The 26387-nt window shown below is 34.9% G+C and overlaps 1 protein-coding gene across 1 annotated transcript in view; it reads left to right on the top strand.

Annotated features, from left to right (window-relative positions):
• CRIM1 (cysteine rich transmembrane BMP regulator 1) overlaps positions 1 to 26387 on the top strand; it is a 164440-nt gene that overhangs the window by 123569 nt on the left and 14484 nt on the right. The window contains exons 8-11 of the mRNA XM_085219560.1: positions 8876 to 9004; positions 19333 to 19489; positions 21141 to 21262; positions 24053 to 24262. Coding sequence (XP_085075686.1) covers positions 8876 to 9004; positions 19333 to 19489; positions 21141 to 21262; positions 24053 to 24262 — 618 coding nt within the window. The remainder of the gene's footprint in view (positions 1 to 8875; positions 9005 to 19332; positions 19490 to 21140; positions 21263 to 24052; positions 24263 to 26387) is intronic.

Raw genomic sequence — 26387 nt, 5'->3', positions numbered from 1 at the left:
GCTGTTGAGCAGCACACCCTGCAGGACCAGTTTACAGGCAGTTATCTAGTAAAACGTTTGGTACACAGCTAGACTGCTGCTCACTCACACTTCTTCTTAACTTTTATAGTAAACACTTGAATGCATTGAGTCTATATTTCTGTAAGTCTGTTGGCGTTGGCGTGGTAGAATCGGAGCATCTTAATCCTAATAAACAGCTTGCAGTATAAAATGCTGCAGAAGAGGGAGCTGTTTCCCCAAACACAGGCAGGCTTTTTATTGCTGCTATTGGAGGTATTTGTTCATGTGTAGAACGTGATTTTGACTCATTTTTCCTCCCTCCCTCCCCTAGAACACATTTCAATTTTACACACTCTATGAGATGCTAAGATTTCTAGAATTCTGTTCTGGTACACTACATTGGCTAACTTTCTCCCAGAGTTTCAGGACCCATCACTGCTGAATCTAAAAGCACAGCTATTTTATGTGAGTTGCTTCTCTGGAGATAAAATCATATTGAGTTAAATGCATGCACCTCAGAGAATTGTATTTTGAATTTGTGGCTGTGTACAGTGAGACTTCTATATAAAATTTCTTACTATTGTCCCTCCTAATTAAAAAAAATAATAATTTTCATAATTATTATGAATATTTAAATAAAAATAATGATTAATTATGAGTTAATTATTGTTAAAAGTACTATTAATATCAGTGCTTGGAATTTACATGTTGAATTTGGGGGGAATTATTTTTTTTTCCATTTATACTAAAAAGAACTCCTTGTGGTCAATACTTTTGATCCAGTGGGGAGGAAAAAAAGAAAAGTATGAGGGCTACTTTGAAAGTAATGCCTCCTGTGTTACTTTGTTGGCTTATTACATCAAAAAATGGATGTTGGTGGATTGAACCTTCCCACCAATATTCTGTTACTGTTGTTGCCGTGTGACAGACGGCAGTAGAGGGGCAGACTGACAAAATGGTGTCTGATGTGTAAGTGGGTATGTAGCAAAGGGGTGTCACTGAATTCCTCCATGTGGAAAAAATGGCACCCGTTGACATTCATCGACATTTCCGGAGACCAAACAGTGGATGTGAGCACAGTGAGGCTGTGGGTGATGCATTTCAGCAGGAGTGATGGTGACAGTGTGTTGCCTCTGCTGGTGCACTTTTATAAGAGCAGCATGCAAGCTCTTGTTAATCATTGGCAAAAAACGCATAGTTAATGGTGGCGACTGTGTTGAAAAGCAGTGTTTTGTAGCTGAGAATTTGCTCTATCCACTACTTCTATTGTGTTCTTTGTATCTGTTGTAATTTTCATGGAAATAAATAGGAGGCATTACTTCAGGGCAACCTACATCCACTGTAGTGCTCACAACTAGACATAAAGCTTTTGTGCTATTCTCTGAAAATCTGTTTCCATGTTCCAACTTTTTTAATAATACACACAAGAAATTAATCAATTTTGCTAGAGGCATCTAGATAAAGGCATTAACTGATTCACATTAGCAAAATGGGAATATGAAAGATGATGCTGAGCAGTTCTAGCACTGAATGTTGATGTATACAATCTCACTTATGCTACAGTTATGGCATTTAAATTTAGTATTATTTTCAGGCCTTTGGCTTTTTGTACTGTGTGACCATTAGATATATTTGGGAAATTTAAATTACTATTGATATGAGCTTGTATGTTGAAATTATTTTGATTATAATTAAGCTTTTTGAAAGTACAAATGTTTTCTTTTTGAAAATCACTAGCAGCTTTGTCTTCCAATTGCATGAGCAATAATCTCCAAATAATTCCTCAAATTACTTGTTTTATAGTATAATACATTTGTACTATATAGTAACTGTCAACGCTAACATCTGAAAATTTGGTTTTATACATGATAGTAATAGTCAGCATACAAGCATTGAATAAATACAAATAGGATACAAAACAGTATTTTGGGAGGCTCCAGGGACATAATTTTTATATTGTCTATTAATGTAAAAATTGTCTGTTCGGTAAATATTTTTTTAGGTTTTTTTCTCTTTAATTCCTAATGTAAGCTAGGTTCTTGTGTAGTAGTTTGCAATCTTTCAATGAAATTGACTAAATCCATTTTTTTTAATATCCAGAGGAGACCTTTTTGAAAGGTAATTTTTAACCTCTATAATAATGTATTTGTATAGTTTACAGTTTCATAGTTTTGATTAAGTGTGTTTCTGTCAGGCAGACTGAAATGTTTTTGTTAATGTGAAGTTTGTTTCCGCCGATTTTCACCAATACTAGTTTTATATAGATAAAAGTGTATATAAAAAGGTAACTGGGCAAAAAAAATAATAATAACACAGATACATAAATTATTTGCAGCTTCACGGTCTTAAAACATCTTCTGTTTGTCTGATTTTTTTGATATGTATGTTCTTGTAGTCAACCTGTAGTCGGTTGTTCTAGTTTATTATTATTATGGCATGTGCAAATAAGTTTCTAGCATGTTTGGGAAAGTCCACCCAATGTTGGTAAGATTTGTTAGCTTTCAAGCATATATGCTTAGAGTAATATCGAGTCAGACTGCATGGGGAGCGCAGATGAAGTGATTAAGAGGGGAAATCAGATCACTGTGTCTGTTAAGTTGGAATAATCACTGTGCTTGAATCAAGCAAAGTAATTTAATGTAGGTGTTTGATTTATGCTAATGTCTTCTACATTTCTATCTCAAGAAATAATATTTTTATTGTAATAATAGGTGTGTTTTTTCTATTTTGAAAGAACAACATTTGCAAGTGGAATTAAAATCTGAACTGATTCAGTAGTGTCAAATATCCATCCTCTTACATTTCTAATTATTTTGTGTTAAGGTATACAGCAATCCAGATTTCTAATGGTCAGTTAGAAGCCAGAGTTTTGTTTGCTATTAAATTCATTCATATCTAACAACGTCAAATATAGCAATTTGAACATTAAATGATATGCAGAAGAAAAAAAAATTAAATATGATTACTTCCTTAATTAAAGCCAATTTTATTAAAGCCTGGAGTAGGAATTTCCCTGATATGGTTTTACTGAAAGTGTGAAACAAAGCCTGTTTTGAGTTTAAATACTGCGTTCCAGATTAAACAAAGCAAAGAGCTTGTTTTAAGTACTTTCATGTCATAATAACAATAATGGGCTGAATAAACTCTTCTTAAGGTATTAGCATAAAGATGAACAATAAGATGGCACTATTTAAAGGTGGTTGTGGCTGTCAGCAAATAACATTGTGTAGAGAATTTCTGTGTTTTAACTGCCTGGAAGAAGTTTTGCTTCTTAAATAGAAAGCTACTTCTTAAGTCATTGCATAGATTTCTTTACTGAATAAGGAAGACAATCTGTACTTGGAATATAGAAACAATTAGAAATTAAAATATTTATTTGTGGATTTCACTTTCTTGATCCACCAAGGATATTACTGCTTTCACTAGAGATGTCCTGGATTGAAATTCTTATAATCATGCAAGTTGGAAGGAACATTAGAAATCTCTAGAAATCCAACTCTCCCTCTTTCTCAAAGAAGGTCCAGTTACAGCAGGTTATTCGGGACTTGTTCTAATGAAGTTTGGAGTATTTTCAAGGATGAAGATCTCACAATTTCTTTAGCACTCCATCACAGAGTTTGACCACTCCGTTTAAATAGAACAAAACAACTTGTATCAGATTGTAATTTCTCTTGTTTACATTTGTGTTCCTTGCTTCTCATCGTCCCCTTGGCCACCCCCGAGATTAACTGGGCTCTCTATTCTCCTATTACAAAGTTTCAGACAGCAGAAGAATCACCCCCTTGCCCTCAAGCCTCAGTCTCTCGTCTTCTCCTCTTACACCACCTACCCCAGCCCCTGACCAGTGTGGTGACCCCATGCTGGACTTCCTCTGGAACATCAGCCTTTCTCTTACTAAGGAGGCCAAAGCTGGACATTACACCAGGTCTGGTCTCACAAGTGCTAAACAGAGGAGAAGCATTGCTTCCCTGGAATTGCTTGCTTTGCTCTCACTGATATAAGTCCTCTTGTCCTTCACAAAGACCAAAACCGAACACTTACTGCTCTCTTATAATTCATGTGGCTTTGCTGTGATACAGTTTAGTGGAATCCCACTTCTTTGGCTGATATGAACTCAACACCCAAATTTCAAATTTTAAACAATTTAAAGGTGTGATAGGCAAAAGTGTATAACTGATATCAGCCTTTGGGGGTACTTCTATCTTTTTTTTTCATCTCACTTTATAACTAACTAAAGATTGTAAATGCAATCTCCAAAGTTGGAAGAAAAAATGACATCTTCAATGAATTGTTCATTTTTGACATTCATATGAAAAACTAAAGTCAAGAAGGCTGCTGCAAATGGTCTCAGATTTGTTTTTGCTTTTATTTTCCAGGGCTTCCGCAATCGTCAATGAATTAGTTTTCTTTCTTTTTTCATTAATTTTAAATGTTCAAGCTGTGTGTATAATAAAATAATAATCCTTAGAACCTTTTTCCCTTGCTGTCACTGAAGCATGGGTAAATCAGTTTCTGTCAATTTCTGAATACTTCAGCCAGGCATTATCCTAGTGCACATCCATGTGTAACAAGATCTGTGTATGACAGTGGCTGTTGCTTCTGTCAGAGGCACAGTACAAAACTTAGACCATCCTGTCCTCTTCTATGTATTTCACATTTTTAACAGAAGAAAATGGTTTTTCTGACAACAGCTGTATCACATCACTCAGAGTAGAAGTGGAAGGTCTCAGAAATCAGAAAATAGCAGAAAGGAGTGCTTTGAGGATTGGTATGAAAACTGACCGTGGCAATACGGTCTTGTTCCACCTTGACAAATTTCCTTGTTTGTGACCTTGAGTTTTGTGGCATTATTGCTAAGGTAGGTCCAGAATGACAAAGCCAGTTCTGGTATTGGTGGGATATCACTGTCTTCCTGCAAAGCACTTTGACTTCAAACTAGGATGATTGAGATTCCGGGATTTGATCATGCACTGTAGAGTTTTTTCAGTGGATCAGACTGACAGTCCACCAGCAGCTGGAGTATCCACTGTGGATTTTATAACTTCTGAAGTGACTTTTAAGTAAAATGTCAGACACAGAACTGTGTTGTATCTGTGTTTATGTTTTGTTTGATGCCTCAGATAGGTCTGAATCTCAAAAAATGATTTAAATCTGCCTCCAGCTGAGAGCAGCATCACTTCTGTCTCATCCTGAGATGGAGGGGAAGAGTGGGCAGTGGTATTGTATAGCACACTTAACTAGGCCGTGATTAAATGTTAGCAGTTTGAAGAACAATACATTCCTATTGCCTTGTTTCTTTACTACTATAAAACATAAAGTCAAGAACATTTTCTTTGTGATGTGACATGCATATACCAATGTACCCTGCTTGATTTAGTGCTGTAGAATTCCTGTTGTTAGCTGAAGAATATTTATAGCAAAGTGAAAAAACATAAAAAACGAATTCAACATTTTGATCAACCTTGTAGCAAGCAAATTAGTAATCCTGTGCACTGAAATTCAGCATAGAAAATTTTATGCTCTGAGAGAGTATATGGAAAGAAGATATGCTAAAAGCAAGCTGCATTTAACCTTACTCATAAACATTTTACATCAGCAAAATCTGTGTTCTGTTAAAAAAAAAAAAAGCATTGTTTTCAAGTGGACTCTTATCAATCCTTTTCTCTTTATTTTTGCCTTCCCTCTTTCTTCATTGTAGTTTTACTGCTGTAAAATACATGGACAGAAATAGCGTATGTTTTTCCCACCAATTGTCTGTTCATTTATACACTGGATCTTTCTTCTGCAGTTTCTACCAAGAGCAGCAGTGAAAGCCTAACTGGGATCATGTGGCTGTACATGCTTTTTCAAGCCTAACTACTGCTTTCCTATTCAAATAGCCAGCAGCCTGGCAGCAGCAAAGCTAGCATTATTTGTTGAGTCTTGTCTAGCGAAGTGAAAAGGGCTGATATTTTTTTTCTGGCTGCATTTTTGCACATGTGGGGGTAGGGAATGAAATTATTTCTTTTGTCCTTCACTTGTAGCTCATTGAGAAGCAGGCATGCATATAAAATTACTGTATCTCTCAGGACTTACCTTTAGGGACGGAAGGGAGGAAAAATAGATTTGTGAGCTTGCTTGGAAACTCTCAGGATGCTGAGTGCAGAAAGTTAGAGGTAACATAACAAACCACAACAAATAAAGGATTCACAAAAATCTTTTAAATTAAAATAGTAACCCTTTAACTTTGTCCCTACTAAGAAATACTATATTACTCAGTGTATCAAGGTAGCAACATTTCAAAACTGATATGTCAGCTTCCAAGACAAAAGAGCATCAAAACACGAAAGAGAGCTTTGAAAAGCTACCACATGCTTTGGAGAGCATGAGTGATTCATATGATTGGTGATGTTTTTAACTACCTCTGATTGTAAGTATTAATGTGGCTTTTTTGTCATTCGAAGTTACTATCTAGCTAGTAACCTGCATGTAGCTTCAAGGTAACTGCTGTGTTGTGGTCTCCTGCTTGTTGAGGCTATTTTACTTAAAGAATACAGTAAGGTGGGAATGGAGGTTTTCAGGATAGGCACCAGATGCTAAAAATCAGTTCAGTTGCAAAGATAGTTTATAATGATCTGTCCTAAACAAATGGGATGAATTAATGAAGTTTCTGGAGTACATCATGTTAGTGGTCTATATTGGTATGGTCTTCATCCCTTAACTAATGATCTGTTGAAGTTGCAAACATTACATATTAGATATGAATGTAACTTAGTCAGTTTATTGAATGAATATGAAAAAAATACAAGGAGTTAATTGCAATTAAAAATGGTCTAGTTTGGGAATTCATTTGTTCTAAAATAAATTGCTCATTAAGATTACTTTTCCATACTGTGGTTGCAAACTCTGAGCCATGAAATGAGTACTTCACAGAAATTTATAGAATCTCTCATTTGACCTGCAAACTAATAATCTGTTGAACTCCTGGAAAAAATCTGGAGGAAAAAAAGTAATTCAGCTATAAGAGATTTGAAGATTCTACAGGCACAGATATACCATTATCCAAATTTCCAACTTTCATTTAAACAAAGCTGGTGTTTTATGTATGTATAATATATAGAGAGACATTTTTTCTACAAAAATTGCACAGAACAGAACTTGAATAGTGTTTTAGAACTCACGGAAAAGTGAGGAATCTGAACCATGATCTCTGAGAGAGAAGACTGAAATCTTCTGTGCCTGTCATGCATTCTTTTTGCTCCTAACTCTGTACTTCACTGACCTAATTTAAAAAGGATTAAAAATGTTCAACCACTGCATAAACTGTTGTGAAGGGAAGAGTAGGGCTGGAGGGAAGCTGTGAAAGCAGAAAATTGTACAAGACAATGAAAGCAGAAAGGCACATTCTTATAATGGGATAATTTTCACTTGACTGGAAGGCATGGGTGCTATAGCTGCCTGTTGGGTGCAGAACCAATAGGCAGAGAAATAGGCAGCTATTTTGTTTGACAGTATACACTTCTAATATCTTAATAAATGTTGAGTAGTTTTCTACTCTCAGTCTAAGAGTAAGGTCAATTTGCTTCCAAGTATGGATGACAAAATTCATTCATTCATTCAAATCCATTCAAAGGATTTGGTTTGGAGGGGAGGTATGATAAGATATGGCCATCTTCAGTCTGTGAAAACATTCATGCTACATAAAACACTGTTTTCTTGCAATGATGGTGTGTATACCATTTCTCCATATTTTCACAATTGACCAATTCATCCATTTGAATTTATTTAAAATTTAAATTCTTTAAAATTTTTGTTTCTTGAGATTTGGAGAAATTGGAACTCAGTCAAACACTGAAATGAAAGCTCACTGTTGTTTACTTAAAAATCATGTCATTTGTGTTTCATGATGCTTAGTATTGTGTTAATAATATTCATAAGTAAATTCCTTGCTACTTAAGTGCTGAGTTCCATTAAAAAAAAAAATCATAAGGTAGAAAAAATTATTATCATATAACAAAAAGTAATTTTGAAAATAAGATTTTTCATTCCTTCTTTATCCTATTTTTTTTATGGGAGTGCTGAGGTTGCTTGCCATTTTCTTAGGTCTTGGGGGTTTATTTTATTCTAGTAACTTCGTGTACTGCAGTGCATGAATATGTCTTGCTACTGCATATACTAAAAGAAATTCTTAATCTAACATACTTAAACAGTGTCCAAAAGCAAGTATTACATTGTAAATAATTGTCTAATGACTGACAATAATATCTTCGAATTCAAAAAGCACAACTTCATACTGCAAATTATGCTGTAAGAAGTGATTTTTTCAATGAATAGTCCTGTTACGTGGCTTCAAGAGATCTTTCACATACATTGTACCTTTCATTCCCATTTGGCATTCAAAGTCTCTTCTGATTTAAATTTGTGTAGAAGTGATCTTATTCACGCAAAGAAAGATTTGATCTATTGAGCTGCATGCTTTGATTTGCAGCTTGGTACTATCAATCAACTAAGCACTGGAGAAACTTTTGTCCTTTTAATTCCTAAGAATCTGCACATTTTTGATAAAACACTTTTGGTAAAAGAATGAGTAGAATAAGTTTTTTGAATTCAATGTTAAACTTAATGCAGGAATGCTGATTTCTCAGTGAACAAAAATGTATCATTTTTTTCCTGTTTTACTATTTCCAGATTTTTATGTAGCTTCACCGTGTGTAATAAGTATATATCTCTTCAAAACAAAGTCTGTTTCTTGAATTAAGTACCATGAATGTTCATGAATCAGAAACAAAATTTATTAAAAATGATTTTCTTTGCTGTTGCATTGTCTGCCTGTTGTGAACTGTTTAAAATATCAAATTGATCTCAAATGTGTTTGTTTTATTTTTCTTGCATTTAGAACCAACTTACATAACAATAGGTCCACCCACCTGTGAGCTTTTGGTGAACTGCACTTTGACTGAGAAAGACTGTATCTATAGTTTCAAACTGGATCAAAATGGTTGCCGCATTTGTCAGTGCAAAACCAGTGAGTATGCAAAAATACAGTGCCATATACCTCTTATATCCTGCTGTTGGTGAAGATGTTAGTATGCTGTTTTTTCTATTTGTAATGTTAATTGGCTGCTGTGTTACTGTACATGTACTTTATATTTGTTCATCTTTAAAGGACAGGTTGCCAATTAACAGCTAGGTAAAAAAGAGAAAAAAAAGTTACGATTTGGCATATAACATTAATGTCAGTGTACCTTTTTATCAGGTTTGTGCACTTCAAAAACTCCTGTTTGCTTAACATTCTATTTTTAGCATAGTTTATTGCTTTTGAGGATGAAAAATTTTTGAAAATGATACTTCCAGGGAATATATATTTATATATGAACATAGCCCATGTAATTTTATTTATGTAATGTATATGAATACATTTTATGTAAGATTTATACAGGCTTTTATTTGTGATGTATTCTACCCCGAAAAAAAGCATTGAACTTTGTGAGAACTTTGCATTTATCAGTGACAATAGTATCTTCAAAGAATAGCTGCAGAAGTGTGCTTTCTCTATGTATTTCCTTAAGAATTCAAGCTTTATGCATGAATTATAAAGCAAGGTCATGTTTGTTCCTGGAATTATCAAACAAGGACCTGGAGGGTAACACAGATGGAGGACATATTTCTTGCACCTGCCAGCTCAACTAGGAGTGGTTTAAAGTACTTTATTATTTTTATTGTAGCTCTGCATCTTTCTTGTTTAGGGATTGGCTTGATGTTTTGCTTAAGGAGAGAAAAAAAAAAAAGTTTATTTCTGGTGCCTTTATCTTTTTTTCTTGGAAAATGTGCATTTTTTGTTTCTGTGTTGATATAGGACAGGAGACCTCAAATAAATTTGTCATTATCATAATACAGAAGTAATATTTTCAAGTACAGGTTGTGTTCCTGGCAGGGGTGACCTTCATAGGTTTCCACAGGAACTTGACAGAGGTCCACATCTATTTCCTACTTTTTAAAATTCGGATAGGAGTTTCCCCTATTTATGAAACATGCAGAGCTGTTTATATCATTTGTTTCAGATTTGTATAAGATGTGTCTTAGTTGATTAAGTGTGTTACCTACTAGCTCATGTTGTTTCAACTATGCACAACAGCAGATATGCTGCACAACCTGCATCCTCTAGGGAAGAGTAAAGAATTTCATCCTAGGATCATATGACTCAATGATCAGTTTGAGACAAAGCAACTAAAAGAGTTTATACAACAGAGAAATGGTGCCTTGAAATGAAGTCATAAGCTTATATGTCAGAAGTATCAGTGGATAAAAGAAAAAGCACCCTCTGCAAGGGTAGATAAGGCACATGCTTTATTGCCATCACATCCATGCCTTGCCTACAAAATTAGAAAGTTCTGCTTTTACCATTGTTGTTTGATTTTTTTTCTTTTTTATTGGTGAATTATTAACTGGCATGAGGAGGAGCAGTTTCTGTAATGAGTTTGACAAAGAAGATGGACATACTCATCAAGTTTCCACATGTATGCCTGTGTGTGCAGTCCTGCCCTCCAGTTTGTTGCGCAGGAGGCCCATCACTCCACAGTATTATGTCTTTTGTTAGACTATCAGATCATACATGTATGCTTACTGCATCCCAGGACATCTCTGTTCTTTCTTGGAGTGTTTCTGATTAAATACTGTTTAAGAACCTATTCAAGGAGATTTTTCTCTTTCTCTCAGATTTGCTTGCAATTATTTTCATTTTGCAGTAGCAAACTGTCAGAAGCAAACTTAATAGTATCATTTGTCTGTCATCCTTTTTCTCAGTTAAATAACTTGAATTGTAGACTGCTTAAAAATCTCCCAAGTCATTCAGAGAGGAGAAACCTTTATTTACTAAAGAAGGGAAGAAAAATTACAGCTTGGTTGTCTTCATCAATGGTGGGATATCAGTCAAAATGACAGGGATAGAATTTTTCTGTCAAGTAATGTTTCTCGCTTGCCAGACTCTGGACAAATGACTGCGTGAGGACCAAGAAGAAAACAATTTGAGGTCACATATGATGAAAACATACTGTTCTCTGTACTTTCAAGTCTAAACTAATTCAGTTGCATCTTGACTCTCTAAAAATGTAAGAATGTGTATTATCTTGGGTTCACACAGACACATGTGGATTTACATTTAAATTAATTAGAAAGTATCAGTATTTTTACACTCTACTCACTTCTTTTTTGCTGATCTGAGCTGCTCAGCTGTCACATTTAGTACCTGAGCACAGAAGGTACATGTATCTCTTATTACTGTTTGAAGTCATCTTATCCAAGTTCTACTAATGTTCTTCCAGTGGCATTTCCATTTTTGCTAACTTCTCTTTAGCTACCTTCACTGAGACGTATATACTGCTATTCATTTCAGTCAGAATAAAAGTGAAATTACAAAGAAAAGGAAGAAAGTGCAGCAAATCTATAAATGGTTCCTCACTGTTATCTTTATTTATATTTCTGTAGCTAAAAAAGCTATACAACGGGTTTATTTGACATGATAATGTACGTATGGTATCATGAAGCTTGTGTGGTGCTTTATTGTAATTTGGATTCAAGTTTATCCAGCTCATTTCGAATCGACTGCAGAATGAAAGAAGAAAGGAAGAAAGCAAATGGTAATGTTTCTCGAACGCAGTGGGTTTAGTAGAAGTATACTTTATTCTTCTTCCTTGTTTTCACAGTGAATGCAAAAACATGCTTCGGAAACATGTAGTGAAAACATACTAGGTGTAAAGTAAAATTAAAAAAAGCAGGGGCAGACGATAGTTTTAAGAAAAAACTAGCACTGAACATAGAATTATCCTAGTGGTTGGTTACCCTGCCCGTGGCAGAGGGGCTGGAACTAGTTGATCTTTAAGTCCCTTCCAATGCAAGCCATTCTATGATTCTGTGAGTGTGCACAGATTAATAAAAAGAAAAGTTCTGGTGAGTAGCAATGGAGCCACAAATAATCAGGGAAAAGGAATAATAACACTGAGCAGGAATGTACAGAAGCCAAAGCACTACATGAAGATGAGAAGAAGAAAAAAGTCTAGCCCAGTTTATAAGAAGAACTGCTGCAGAACTCCATCAGTTAAACTGAGACAGTATTACTACAATAGGAAAAAAAATGAAATATATAAGAACAAGAAACAACTAGGAAAAAAAAAAAGTGAGCAAGCAAAAACTTGTTACTTGTAGAGTGCAGCAGTTGCAGTTGTGTTTGGAGTGTCTAGGGTTGTGCTTTCATAGGGAGAAGTGAAGTGGATTAAAGTCTTTGGAAGGAAGAGTACACAAGATGAATGAAATAAAACCAGTGATTAGATATTTATGAGGCAGGACTCCTGGTGCTCCAAAGAGGACTAACCATCACATTGAATAATGCCTGCTGATTGCAGTAAATTAAGATTTAAAGTCTGAAAGTTGCTGCTGAACAGTAAATCATTTTTTTACTGAGAGCCTGCAGTGAGAGCCAGTAGCTTATCTGGTCTTATCTGTTCCCTGTATTAAATTCATGAAAAGGAAAAAAGCCATTAAAATCTTTCCTGTAACTTCTGTGATAGACTGCAATCTTTTATCCTAAATGAGTTGAATGTGAAGTACTATTCAGGGTATAACTGAGAACATTTTGGCTAAACATTTCAGATCTTATTAAAATTAGAACATTTCTGTAAACTTAAAACCTGCTTGCTTCGTGCAGAAGGCTTAGCTTTGCAGTTACAGAAGGCCATTGTCAAACAATTTCCTTAATTCCAAAAGTGCTCTTGGAGAGATGCAGTTGTAGGAGGCTATTGAGAAAAGGTGTTTTTCTTGCACATTGTAGCGTGTTGTCATCTTCATCCTGTTGTGGTCTGTTTTGTTTGTCAAAGCAAATCATGAAATCAGGATTCAAAGAGTAGAATTCTGTGTATGTTGCATGTTTGAATAGTTCTATAGACATAAAACACCCCCTCTCTTCCAAATACATTCTATACAAATACAGAAATATTTTTTATTTTTTCTATACCTTTTCCTTAAATGAGTAGAACATATCCCTATAATGGAGTTTAAAAGTTTGGTACTATCAGATATATATATATATCTGCAGCATGGATTTCAGTATTGTGGTGAGTCACACCATCTCCCTTCATAGCTGATGAAGACGAGTGGAACTCCAGTGTGAAGTTTGGATTTAGCAGTGTGAGAGTTGGATTAGCTATGGGGTACTCTAAGGCAGCTGTGGAAGACTGAAAGCACAGGATTGGAAGGTCTGAGAAAAGTCATGTAGGTTTATCTATTTTCATCTATGAGCAGCAGTGTTTAAGCTCTGAAAAAAAAATATGGCCTAATGATGAGGAAAAAAAATGAGAGAATATATCTCAAATAATCTCTTCTGTGTTCATCGTTCAGTTGTTACAATTTTGGATGAGTTTTCCTAATCTTCTAGTCTTCGTAGTGAAAATTTGAACATTTGATCCCTTTAATCTATTTGTGTAAAATAATAATAATAATAATAATAATAAACTTTTTTTAGCTATGCATTCTAAGCACTTTTAAGCTCTATCAGTGTTAATGTGATCCATTTAAGTAAACATATTTTATGTGTATTGAACATGAGATGGGAAATGTAGTCACAGTATTCACATTTTAAACAATTTATAATTCTTGGAAACAGAAAGATAAAATATGAATGATGTAACATTTTTCTATTCTACTATTGTTAGCATGATTTAACAGTAAGTTCCATGGAACAAAAAGGAAAAGATGAAAACAGTCTATTAGCTTTTTTTTAGTGCAAGGAGAGAGTATCTTGAATTTTTGAATAATAAGGTACATCTGGCAGATAATGTATGTTTGATTATCTTCCTGTGGTGGTATGAAAAGAAATGCCTAGTATCTATTAGAATTCTGTTAGTGAAATATAGCCGTGAGAAACTGGAGATGAAGCATATTTCTTTTTTTTAAAAAATACACCATGTAAAATTGAAATATTAACTGTAATTGCACATGTGGAATACAGAGGAAGTACTCCCTGAAGAGGACACAATTATGATGAACAACTCATGCTAAATAAATATTATGTCTTCTTACTAGAACAAAAGTGGGGATCTCTGAGGAATACAGTGTATTAGTTTTAGTATTGCTTACAATAAATCTAATTCAATAAAAGCAGCTAGGAAATTTGCTTGACCCATTTAAAAAAAAAAAAAAATGCTTATTGAGGGGTTTTGGAATCTCAATCATTTTCCAGTGACTCCACCTTTGAGAGATATCACTTTCATGAAGTCATATGTTGTATGTGAATCCTAGAGTTGTTTAGAGCAGGTATCCATGTGGGTAATTTGCCTCAATGGACTCGTGGGATTATTTTTTCTAGCATCACAGTGCCCAGTCCCTTCATTTTTATCCAGCTATTATGAATCATGAGTTAATTCTAAAGAAAGGAGGGAGGGTTAGTGTGGATCTGTGGAGGCAATATATTCAGAGAATTCCAGTTACTGATAAGTAACCTAGTTTTCTCCTTCATAAATTTGCCTCCCCAGATCCCCACCCCTGAAGATTACCCAGCAGTAGCAATCCACACCGAGAGGACGGCTGAGGAGTGCTTAATTATAAAGGTACTGTGAAACAGTTCTCCTGGTATGATCTAGCCTCAGCGTCAAGAAAATAATGATGGTGAAGGTATGTAGCTAGCTTTGTCTAGCAGTGCTACAAATCTATATTTTTTTCAAGTGGACACTGGCTTAAGCAAAGTTGAAATACTGACATAATTCTTCTCAAATAGCTACTAATATTGTCCAAAAGTTTTTGGTTTTTTTTTTTCACTATGAACTACAGGATTAAAAACTAAAAGTATTTCAACAGGTTATGCATCTTTGGAATGCCTTTTCAAAAATTTTAGCCTAAAAAGGCTTTCAGTCTTCAGAATAAAATTACCAGTGTCCATACATAAAATAATAGATCAGGGAAAAACATATCTTACAGCTTAGATCTTTTTTTATATTTATATATATGATAGAAGAAAAAAATGGAGGTCTATTTTTATGTAAGAGCTATCTAGAATTGCAGTCAAACTGTTGAATTTCGAATGGGAGAACAGTTTTAGACCCAAACGTACAATTTACAGAACTGACGTTTGTCCCCTTCGCAGTTAGATTTTTGAGAAGTATCTCACTACATTCTAAATTTTCTCTTACTCATGCAGACTGGGGATGTGAATACTCCAAAATCAGGAATAAATTGTACATCTGATGGTTGGATCTTAGGCCTAAAACCTGTGATTCATTTTAAGATATACTGCCTCAAAGGTCACATACCTAAGAAAGAGAGATTACATTGTATCTGAAATATCTGGGTTTTGAGTGAACCCTTACAAACATTGATAACATTACATATTCTGGAGCATGATGTTGTCATCTTCTTTGCAGAGTGGTATCTATATGTCACATCAGCATATCAACCTCTCTTACACTCTGATTTTTGTGCATATTTTTCTTTCCTTCAGCAGCGAGTGATTAGGTCTTGCAGTGCTTAGGCAACCCTTTAAAATGAATTTCTTTTAGTACTGAGAATGAGGTATGTAGAGGAAAAGAATTACTGAGAGCAAATCTTTTGCATGCAGAGCACTGTGCAGTCTCATCATATCTTAGTAGTAATCCCTTGTCTTTAAGACAAGATTTTCTTCTTCTGACAGTCATGTCCCATCCCACATATCGCAATCAGATTCTGCTTAAGCAGCATCACACCCTTCGGAAACTCTAATACTTATTTTATTAGTCCATGTGTGTAAAACTCCCATGTGTTTGGGAGTGGGTGAAGGAAGTGGGGAGAAAGAAACTGTTCTATTAAGAGGAGTTTTTTGGCAACAGTGACCAGACTTAGAAACTCTGATCCTGCTATTTGTATCTTAATAATTCACTGATGTCTTTGGAAGACTGATTCACCTTCAACTATTCTTTCCTATTTTTTTCTAGTGGTATCTTATTAAATTGATCCAAATGAATCTAGTAATGTGGAATTCCTATATGCATAATGTGATGAATTATTGCAGCTACAAACCAGTTGTTGTTAGAAATGCTGTGTTTAGAATAGAGTCAAAGTCACTAAGCAATAGCTTTTGCCAATATAGTGAGACCTAGTGAAGACTGGCTAGAAACATGGAATCGTTGGTAACTGACTTTGCTGCTACCTTTACAATCATTGTGCACAGAGAATAAAAAAGTGTGGTCCTGTAGTGTGGGATGGATTACTGCTATAAGAATTCAGGGCATGTTTGTTCTCAAGGGAGTGTTTATTCCTTGTAGGAAGCTATTTTGATAAAGTCTTTGGTGGAGGGCAGTCTTTCTTTGATTATTGTGCTAGCTTTTCTGTGCTTTATTCAATTGAAATTTTTCTAGAATTTAGTTTCATATTTTGTTTTATATTTCATCTAAAGCCTATGTTCACATTAAAATGTTTGTGTTAAAAGTACAGTTATATTAGCCTGAGACATTCAGGAGCATATCTGTCTCTTTCTAAAGTCACATCACTTTATTATCCTTCTGAAATCAACTAATTTCATGTGTGTGAACTCTGTGCATTTTATACATTTTCAGTATTACATTTCATTCTACTATCATTACTTTATCACCCTAAGCCCTCCTACTACCTTATGTAAAAGGATTGTTCTCTGTATTGACATTACTTCATTGGCATTTCACAGTTAATAAGAAAAATCACTGAATGTGTTTCTACTTCTCACGTAGAACTCTGCTCTCCAACCACATATTTCTCAAGCAGCATAGTGAAAGATGCCTTCTCTTTTATTGGTTTCCTACTCGTTGTATCATTTCTGTTTAGTTTTGTACCCCCTGTTGAATCTTTAATCAAGTTTCTGAACGATTAGTTATAACATTATCAAGGAAAAACAAGTATTCTGTAATCATGAAGCTTGCCTATTCTGTTAGATTTGCAGTGACATGTAAGCACGTAATGCAGATTTCCAGACCACTGAAAGGTAGTTTTCCTTCAGTGTTAGCTTTTTAAAGTGTTTCCTATCCTCAAACTGCTTCTTTGGAATACACCCTTGAAGCTGTTAGCTTCACTGAGGGCTGAATCTCTTCCCTGTGAATATGTTGCATGATTTGGGATTCAGGTTCTAAATGAAGTTTATTTAAGCAAAAGTGGATAAAGCCCCCCAAAACAAATTATCTCCTGATATTTTCAGTAATAAATCTCAGATAATAGCAGCTGACTTTCATGAGATTGCAATTGTCTTTATTCTTTAGTACTTTTTACTCATATTGCAGAGCCTTAGGAGGAAATCTGGTTTTACTTGTCTTTCATATTGAACTTGTGATAATTTTATTAACAATGAATTTAAAGTTATAGTTATGGGTATGTGTCAGGGTGAAAATTGCATTCATTAAATTTTATTTTCATGTGAATCTCTAACCCTGGCATTTTTTTCTCTTTTTTTTTCCCTTTTTTTCTCCTAGAGCTAAACTCTGTTCCTGTAAAATTGGCAAGTTCACTCTCAGTTTTCTGAAAAAATGCCCTGTTTAAAACTGTGAAATAGGGTTTTCAGCAGGCCTGTGCATGTGTACCAGATGGTACTTCAGTTTGCGGCTGCCTGTAATTTTCCATGTCTTTTAAAATGTTTCAGTAGAAAGAAATGTGCATAGCTAGTTGTGAAGTTAGAAAGCAGGCCAGAATCAACGATTTCCACAACACTGAATTTCTTTATAGAGAATATTTCTCAAAACCTATTGAGAATCTAAGTCTACAGTTTGTAATATTGTATTGCCAGAAATTTAGATATGAGAGCACATTAATTTTAGTAACAACCAGCTTCTCAGAAGGCATCATTTTTAGCATGTTATTAGAAGGATTGCCTGTAGAGTTCTATAAAGAGTATTCTGATGTCCTCATCTAGCACTGACATTACATTAGTAAGTTCAGGTGTGAGCAGTAGTATCTATTGAATTCAGCAAACTTTACCTGTGTGTTGAAACAGACAGAATTTTGATTTTATTTTACATATAGCATGATGAAGATGAGGATACTCTTCAGCATCTGTTCTTGAGAGGCAATGTTTGTCAGTCAGCCATTCTTGACTTTAAGAAGTCAAAATTCAAAATTCTTTTGAGGATAACTCAATACATAAATGAATAAGCAAGGACAAGATTGTCTTCAGACTAGAATGTCTAGTTAGTATGCCAACTGATTGAATTTTAAGTAATTTAATGGCATGAACTACTTAGGATAAGACACTGTCATCCTGTTTGCATACCACTGTCCTCGACACTTTGACCCTTTAAATAAAGTATATTAATTTTGCATATAAGAATGTGTTTTGCACTTCAATGTCACTAAACAAATCGTAACAATCAAAGCAGAACAGAAGATTGAAAGCGAAAACGTATTTATCCGTGAGATCCTGAAGAAGTCACTATTGCACTATATTTTACTTCATATTTAAATCAGGAAGCCACACTTTGAAAGCTGTCCTAAACACAAATCTGGACACAAATGACTTAAAGAAACATGCCAACTAAAAAATATTCCTGTTGTTTCTATGCCTTTAGATTATTTTTTTTTTCTATTTCTCCCTCACCTTTGCATTTGTACCTTACTGTTCCTTGACCTATGTTCTGTGAGCCTGCTTATTACACACAGTCACCCAAACACTTCATCTCTGTGACAAAGTACACTTCAGAAAGTGAATGGTACTCATCAATCCATGTGTATTTCCAGGATTATTCTCGAGTCAGTTCAGAGTATCAGCAGGAAATGTTATAATTTACACCACATCAGAGGTCAATTTCAGAGTTTAATTTCTTCTATAATGCCACCAATTTCTTTTAATTAATTTAATTCTAATTAATTTCTTATATACCGCCAATCCAACATCATCGTTCCTTGCCACAAAAGGTTAATAAAACATAATAATAGACTTCAGAAGGAAGGTCTTTTAGTCTAACATCTCAAAGTTTTAATCACCTCTTCCAGTATTACAGATTATATTTTTGAGAAGCAAGTTTTAATCAGCAAACAGGTGACGGCAAGCACTCTAAGTAAGGAATAAAGTCTTTTACATTCCAGCCTTTCAATTCTGTTTGAAATATGTAGACTAGAAATAAAAGTTGCTCTATATTGAAGAGAAACCTATTAAATGAATATGGTGTGTCACAACTTTATGTTATTTTAAAGGCTTTATTAAAGCTGACAATCATGGATGTTGGTTGGATGTGCATAACTTCACAAAATCAAGTTAGTATAGGGTATTATATCTACTCCTCAAATTCTTAACTGGAACTGAAGATATCCGATTGGATCCATTTGTCTAATGTAAACTATTTTTGCTTTGCAATCACCTACGTATTTTCTTCACAGGAGAAGAGCTGTGTACGGGCCTCATATCAGGCTGCTCCCTGGACTGTTCCTTTGGGTTCCAGACTGATGCCCACAACTGTGAGATCTGTCAGTGCCGTCCACGGCCCAAGAAATGCAAACCTATTGTATGTGACAAGTACTGTCCCTTTGGATACTTGTAAGTATTCTTATTCTGTACTTATATATTTATGCCTCTTTGATATGCACATGCATATTGAAAATATGTATAATAATAAACATCTGGGAATATATACTTGTGTTCACTTTGAGAAAATTGGGGAAAATATGAGAAAGAAGAAATGACATTACTTAATGTAAGATTAAAGTATTCTTCAGATCTATTTGGATGTTAGCACTGAACTTGTGTAAATGGATATGTGTATGTTCTTATATCCTTTGTTATTTGAGATACAGAACCAAGCTTACACATTTGTAAGTAATAGAAGCTTATTACAGGAAACAGTGGTCATAAGAGTGGTGGGGCTAATAACGACTGGCTCCTCCAATTCCTTTGACTGAACATATTATAACTGGTGAACTGCAGTGGTCATTGGCATGAATCCAGAAAAAAACGCTCAAATCACAAACCACTGTTTTAGTGGGATGACTAAAAAATACAATAAATAAAATAAGATGTCGAAAGGAGGCAGATACTGATGTTAGTGTAGTTGCTATGGATGTTAGGTGATCATTTGCCTAGTGAGAAGACATTTGCAACTGCAGGCTTCTTTTGAGATCATGAACAAGCATTATTCCCTTCAGGACTGCTCTGCGGGTTGGCACCAAACTACCTGGTTCATCTTCAAATAGAAGGTCTTAAAAAATGATAATATTTAATCTCTCACAGTATTAGATTTTTTGTAGTTAAGAGTAGTCATTTTTACCCTCTATGTGTGACTGACTTAGAATATTGACCTACAGAAGGAAATTAAACATTTCAGTGTTCTTTCTGTACTTCAGTAAGCTGAAAGACACACTTTTTCTCTTTTTTCTAACTAATGTATGCATAAAACATTTATATTAGTAAATCTGTGTGAATTATCAAACAAAAGGCTCTTAGAAATTATAGCAAATAACAATAAGCATGGTATAGTAGCATGGAGTAAGATAAAGGTGCCTTAAAAGTGAACTGATGTGAAGCTCATGCTAACACGTTAGGAGCCCTATCTTTGGGTTGGTCTTTCAGTTGCATTTTTGTACACATAAACTGAACTTGAAACATTCTAAAGCTAATTTGAAAATCAGCAATTTAAATTCTACCTTTAGATGAAGGGATTTAGTTCAATTATATAAAAGGTTTGGTTGTTTTTTTTAAACGTTTGATGTTTAATAATACTATTGTATGTTTTTTAATTTTAAAAAAAAGGAAATAAGCACCCTGATTTTGTCATTGTCTACAAAATATTAATAATGGCACTGATGTTAATGAATTGGATAATGTTAATGACAAACATAAATATAACAATTCGTAGAATGAAGGGCTAAAATTGTACTAAGAAATATTTTAAGATCATTTTATTGCAAATCTCACTTCAGCACTATATTTAGTCTTTTAGTAATATAGTGCATTTGTGAGTCAAAAGCATTTAGATCTGTATTATCTGCTATGGCTTGAAATTTCCAAATGCCTGTTGCCATTCACATTAGAAGAGGACATCCCATCAACATCGACGTGCATATTGAAAATAACTGAATGTTAAGGACAATTTACTTGATCAGTCACTTTAGAGGTTGCTTTTGCTTCAACCATAGCATATAGACATTTGAGGTATCCTGCTGACCTTTAAAAAATTATTTTGGTAATCTAGGAAGAACAAGCATGGCTGTGAAATCTGTCGATGTAAGAAATGCCCGGAAATGCCTTGTGGTAAAATCTGCCCAATGGGCTTCCAACAGAACAGCCACGGTTGTGTTATCTGCAAATGCAGAGGTAGGTGTTGCCATTTATCACTGCGACATGTTTTCAAAGCATTTGAAAGCCAGATCAAAAGAATGTTACACAGAACCTGTAAGAATTGAAATGCCGTACCATAAATCTATGTAAAATTCTAATAGGCTAATGTAAGAAATTTTTAAATATAAAATTTTCACAATAATACATACTTCCATGAGATTTCAGAGCCTGTAGGTATTTACTGAGATACTTCACGGACTTGTCTATACTTCAGATTCATTATTACCTCGGATGTTTTTCACTGCTGGAGTTATCAAATATTGATCTCACACTCCTGTGTTCTAACAAAAAAAAAAAAAAAAAAAAAAAAGATTTCTCACACTGCCCCCTAGAATGTATTCTGTTTTATCAGTAAAAACAAAATATCGTGAGATTAAACACTGGATCATCATGAACTATCCCTTAAATTATGTGATCATTAGCAACTCATTCAAGAATAGTTAGGGCAACCATCAGTATGTTCTAGGGAGAACGCCAGGAGTCGTTAAAACTTTGATTCAAAATTCCTAAGTAGGATGAGTGAGTTGGTAAGTAACTTGCCTGTGGATTAGCTCCACTTCCTAATCTGCCTCTTCTGGAATTAACTTAGGCTGGAGTAAATAGAAGTTAGAACCATAGAAATACAGAGATCAGACAGTCCTCCAAAAAAAAGATGAGTCCATTTCTTTGCTCTCACATAATGCCAAGTGTATCTGGATAATCCTCAACAGATGTTTGTCCATGATTTCACTTCTTAAGAACCTCCAATCAAAAAAAAAAATAGAAAAAAAAAAGAAAAAAAAAATTCTACTCCAAACTCTCTAACTTATATTTTCATGTGGTTACCAACATGAGACACTTTAAAATGAGGTTTTTTGTATTTTTATCATCCTTTCTAGGAATTTAACCATCTACTTATTTTCTTAAGCTCAGCAGACTCAGGGAACAATTTCTCACCGTTCCCTTTAGAACTCTGGCAATATTTAAGGGTTTGCAATTACAAACTCCTAAATGTATTATTTTCAAAGTCAACAAAAACCCAGATCTTGTGATCCCTATTCACAGTTCTGAAACTGGATACTGCACTTTCGCAGCAGCAAAAAAAATGCCCACTGGTACAGATTGTAGAGCTGCATTTGAATGTCTGATGCTCCCATACAGTACCTTAGGCTGAACTTGCCTTTTCTGCAGTGGTGTAACATTACTGACTTATATTTTCCTTGTAAGCTACTATAATTCTCAGTTATTTTCAGCCATACCTCTGGATATTGAGTTATTCTCATTTTGTATTTGGGAACCTGATTTCTTCTCTAAGTATTTCCTTTTATGCAACATTTAACTAAAAACTGAAAAATGAAAACAATCTCAAACTCTTGTGTTAATCTTGAATATCTGCTTATGTACTTGCTTTGCTTTTCCAAATTTAGGAATAGACATAAGAATATCTTAGTTTAAAAAAAAACCTGAATACCTCTGATATTTTAAAACATTTGTCAATAATGATTTATCAGTAATGATTTTAATGTAGGACAGAATTTAAAAAGGAATCTATATATCATGTGGCATTACGATTTGAATGTGTAGTAACTGTGTGCAACCATTTCATATTGTTTCTGTTCAATGCATTGCTTTTAGAAGTATTGTACCCATTTGCCCTTTTTTTCTACCTTTCACAAAACAGCATGTTAGTGCAATATCTGTGTACTGAGCTCTTACTCAAATGATGTGCAGCAAACCCACTTCATAGCATCTACTTGTCATTCCTAGGCCATCACTGGCAGATCCACCACAGCTGGAGTGCTGTTAGTTTTGTGATGGGTTTGTGATATTTTTTTTAATTAACTAGAAACACGTTTTAACAATTCTTCTCATTCTGCACCATTTTTTTAAATGAATAATTGACAAGCATATTAATACAAACAGCTTTACATATGTAAGTGTTGATGTATCACTGAAAGCAAGTCAGTTCACTGACAAACTGACCCAAAATCCTCCATCATGATGATGTTGGTGAGGGATTGTTAGGATCTAAATTCACTACTGATTAACAGAGAATTTATTGAGGCTGAGTCTTTCTGCGCTTAAATACCCCTTAAGATCCAAATGAGACTTTATCCTCCCTAGGCCAAAAGCCTCCCTGTTCTGTCTGAGAGCAAGTAACACAGCAGTCCAAACAATTGTATTTTCATCTCAATAAAACCCAGGAATGAGAGAAAAATGTCAGAGCAGCTATCTTCCAAACATCATTGATAATAACTAACACAAGTAATTTCTTGTAGGTAGTGGTTTTGAAATATTTCTAGAATCTGGTATGACCCTATTAGAACATGCTTGTAATTTTTTTAATTCATGGTACATATGGAGCCATCCTTAGCTCTTGTAAATACCTTTATATTCTACTAGCTATTTGGTACTCATGTTACAGATAATATCTAAAACTATTCTGCTTAATTCCAAATATGCCTCATGTTTTCTACCATTTCCTTACATTATTTAGCCACCACTGCATTACTGCATGATTAAAGACAGTGTAAGCACAACAGAAATAATTGATTGTATTTTTCAAGGAAATAAATTCTGCTATGTCTTACTACAGCCTTCAGTATAGCTTTGAATTACTTCATGTGTCTCAAGCTTACTTTATTTCTAAATATAAATGATACATTTATTGATAACTTGATCTCATATGTACTTTAAAAATAAATGCAAGCCAAGCATACAGTATTTATGTTTTTCTAAGCAACACATGCTTATTAGAAAATTTCATTTTCTTTTGACTTCTTGCAGAGGCAACTGCTTCTCTTATGCCTCCAGTTAAAACAGGCTCTTGCCTGTCAGTGGATGGGCGCCGACATGAAAATGAGGAGAGTTGGCACGATGGATGCAGGGAATGTTACTGTCACAATGGACGGGAAATGTGCGCCTTGATCACCTGTCCTGTTCCTAATTGTGGCAACCCCACCATACATCCAGGGCAGTGTTGCCCATCATGTCCAGGTAACATGCTGTCTTGTGTGTTCTTTGTAGTTGGGCTTCTTTTCACATATGTGTGGTCTTTCCTAATACATGAAAACTCATTCTGTAATAAGTATAAATGAAGATTTCTATGTCCAAATATAACATCATGAGAGTGGCTTTCATTGAGATCTCACATCTGAAAAGTGGTTACTTAAATATATGAAACATGCGCATGTTGTAGGTCCTGATATGTTAATTTTTGATACACTGAAATCCTTAAACAAGAAATAGTTTCCAGTTTATATTAGCAATAATAGCAAATAGAATAAGCTGTTATAAGCATTATCTTTTTTATTTTAAAGTGTAATTTTATTAAAATTCACCTCTCTGTCAGCTCCTCGGAGGAGTAGGCTTTTAAAGAGATGTCTTTAGTAATTGAACATCATGATTCTGTGTTCTGAGGGAATGTTCCACTATCACCAGTGGTAGAAAATTGTTTTAATTCTCTCATGGAGAAGGCCAGTACAATAAATGCTGCATTCCAGTATAATTGTAATAAGAAGTGATAAAATGGAAAACATTTATGAAAGAACTTTACAATATTAGAATGTGGACAGATGATGAGTGTATGAGGCTGCTGAATCACGGCCTGAACCTTTGATCACCTGAGGCGAGCAATGAGTCAGCCATGGGAGCACAGGTGAAGGCAATTCACCTGTGCTGCAGGAAGGGGTGGAGCCTGGCTCCACCTCTCCTAGACCCATTTAAGAGCCGACTGCCAGTGGGGAAGGATCTCTCTCTGGAGATCCGCTCCATCAGGAGTTTACCTCGCGAGCCCAGGACAGGGTGAGTGATTTTCTCCTATTTCTCCAATATAGATTCTATTAGCCAAGCTCCTGGATATATATATATATATATATATCTATACCATCTGTATATCCACTGATTAAACAATGAGTAATTCCATTCATCTTCAGATTGATTCCTGCAGTATTTTATATGCTGAATAGATTAATTTGTAATAGCGTTATATTGTCTATGACTTGATCATAAGTCATGTTACAAGTAGGAACAAGGCTCATGGTGCTAATAGGAATAATGAAATAGTAAGAAAGCACTTGCATGATTTAAGCAATTATGGATGGTTTCAAATTCCTTGAAAAGAACAGAAAATCTTAGGAACAAAATATATAGCTAAATCCTCTTTCTGAAAGCGACAGAAAAGAGCGTATCCTTTCTAGGACATCATAAGATCAAGAATCATAGTATCTTTTGAGTTGGAAGGGACCCTTAAAGGCCATCTAATCCAACTCCCCTGCAGTGAACAGGGACACCTACAGCTAGATCAGGTGTTCAGAGCCCTGTCTGACCTGACCTTGAATGTCTTCACGTGTGGGGCATCCATCACCTCTCTGGGCAACCTCACCACCCCTACTGTAAAAAACTTCTTCCTCATATGCAATCTAAATCATCCCTTTTTAAGTTTGAAACCATTTCCCCTTGTCCTGCTATAAAGAGTCTGTCTCTTTCTCTCTTATACCCCCTTCAGATACTGAAAGGCATCTCTCAGGTCTCCCCTGGAGCCTTCTCCTCCAGGCTGAGCAGCCCTAGACAGTAGATCTCTTCAGATTGCTTCAGCAAATATCTCCAATCCATTTTGCACCCACTTGTAAATAGAAAAACATAGTCCTCAAAAGAATATGAGACTGCAAAAGGTTGATCTGCCTTTCAGCCTCTCTCAGCATGTACCACTTGCTCCCAGTATTGAGACTGAACACAGTGTCTGTGACTCCGGTGCCAGTCATGGTGTTGCTTTTGGCACAGTTTTTTTACAGAACCAGAACTATTTCTAATACTAAGTAATTTAGCAGTGCTTACTGAGGCTGAACAATTTCCCCTTAGCGTCTTATTAATGATAAACATTAATAACATTGTTAGCTGACTTGGAAATATGAAGAAAGTTACTCCCACTATTTATGCACACTTGAGGATCCATCCTTTACTTGCTTCCTTCTCTCCCATTATTAAGCATCTGGCTGGTTTTATCAGTTTGTATGTAAGATTTTTGCCACACCAGATTGCAGTGTTATGCCAGTAGAGTCCAGATATGGGCATAGAGATATGGTATCTACCTAGATTTCTCTGCCTAACATTCTTTGGTCTT

The sequence above is a fragment of the Meleagris gallopavo genome, chromosome 2 (assembly GCF_905368555.1).
Source record: "Meleagris gallopavo chromosome 2, MGAL_WU_HG_1.1, whole genome shotgun sequence".
Lineage (NCBI taxonomy): Eukaryota > Metazoa > Chordata > Aves > Galliformes > Phasianidae > Meleagris > Meleagris gallopavo.
The sequence above is the reverse complement of the archived record's forward strand: the minus strand, read 5'-3'. Positions and strand labels throughout refer to the sequence as shown.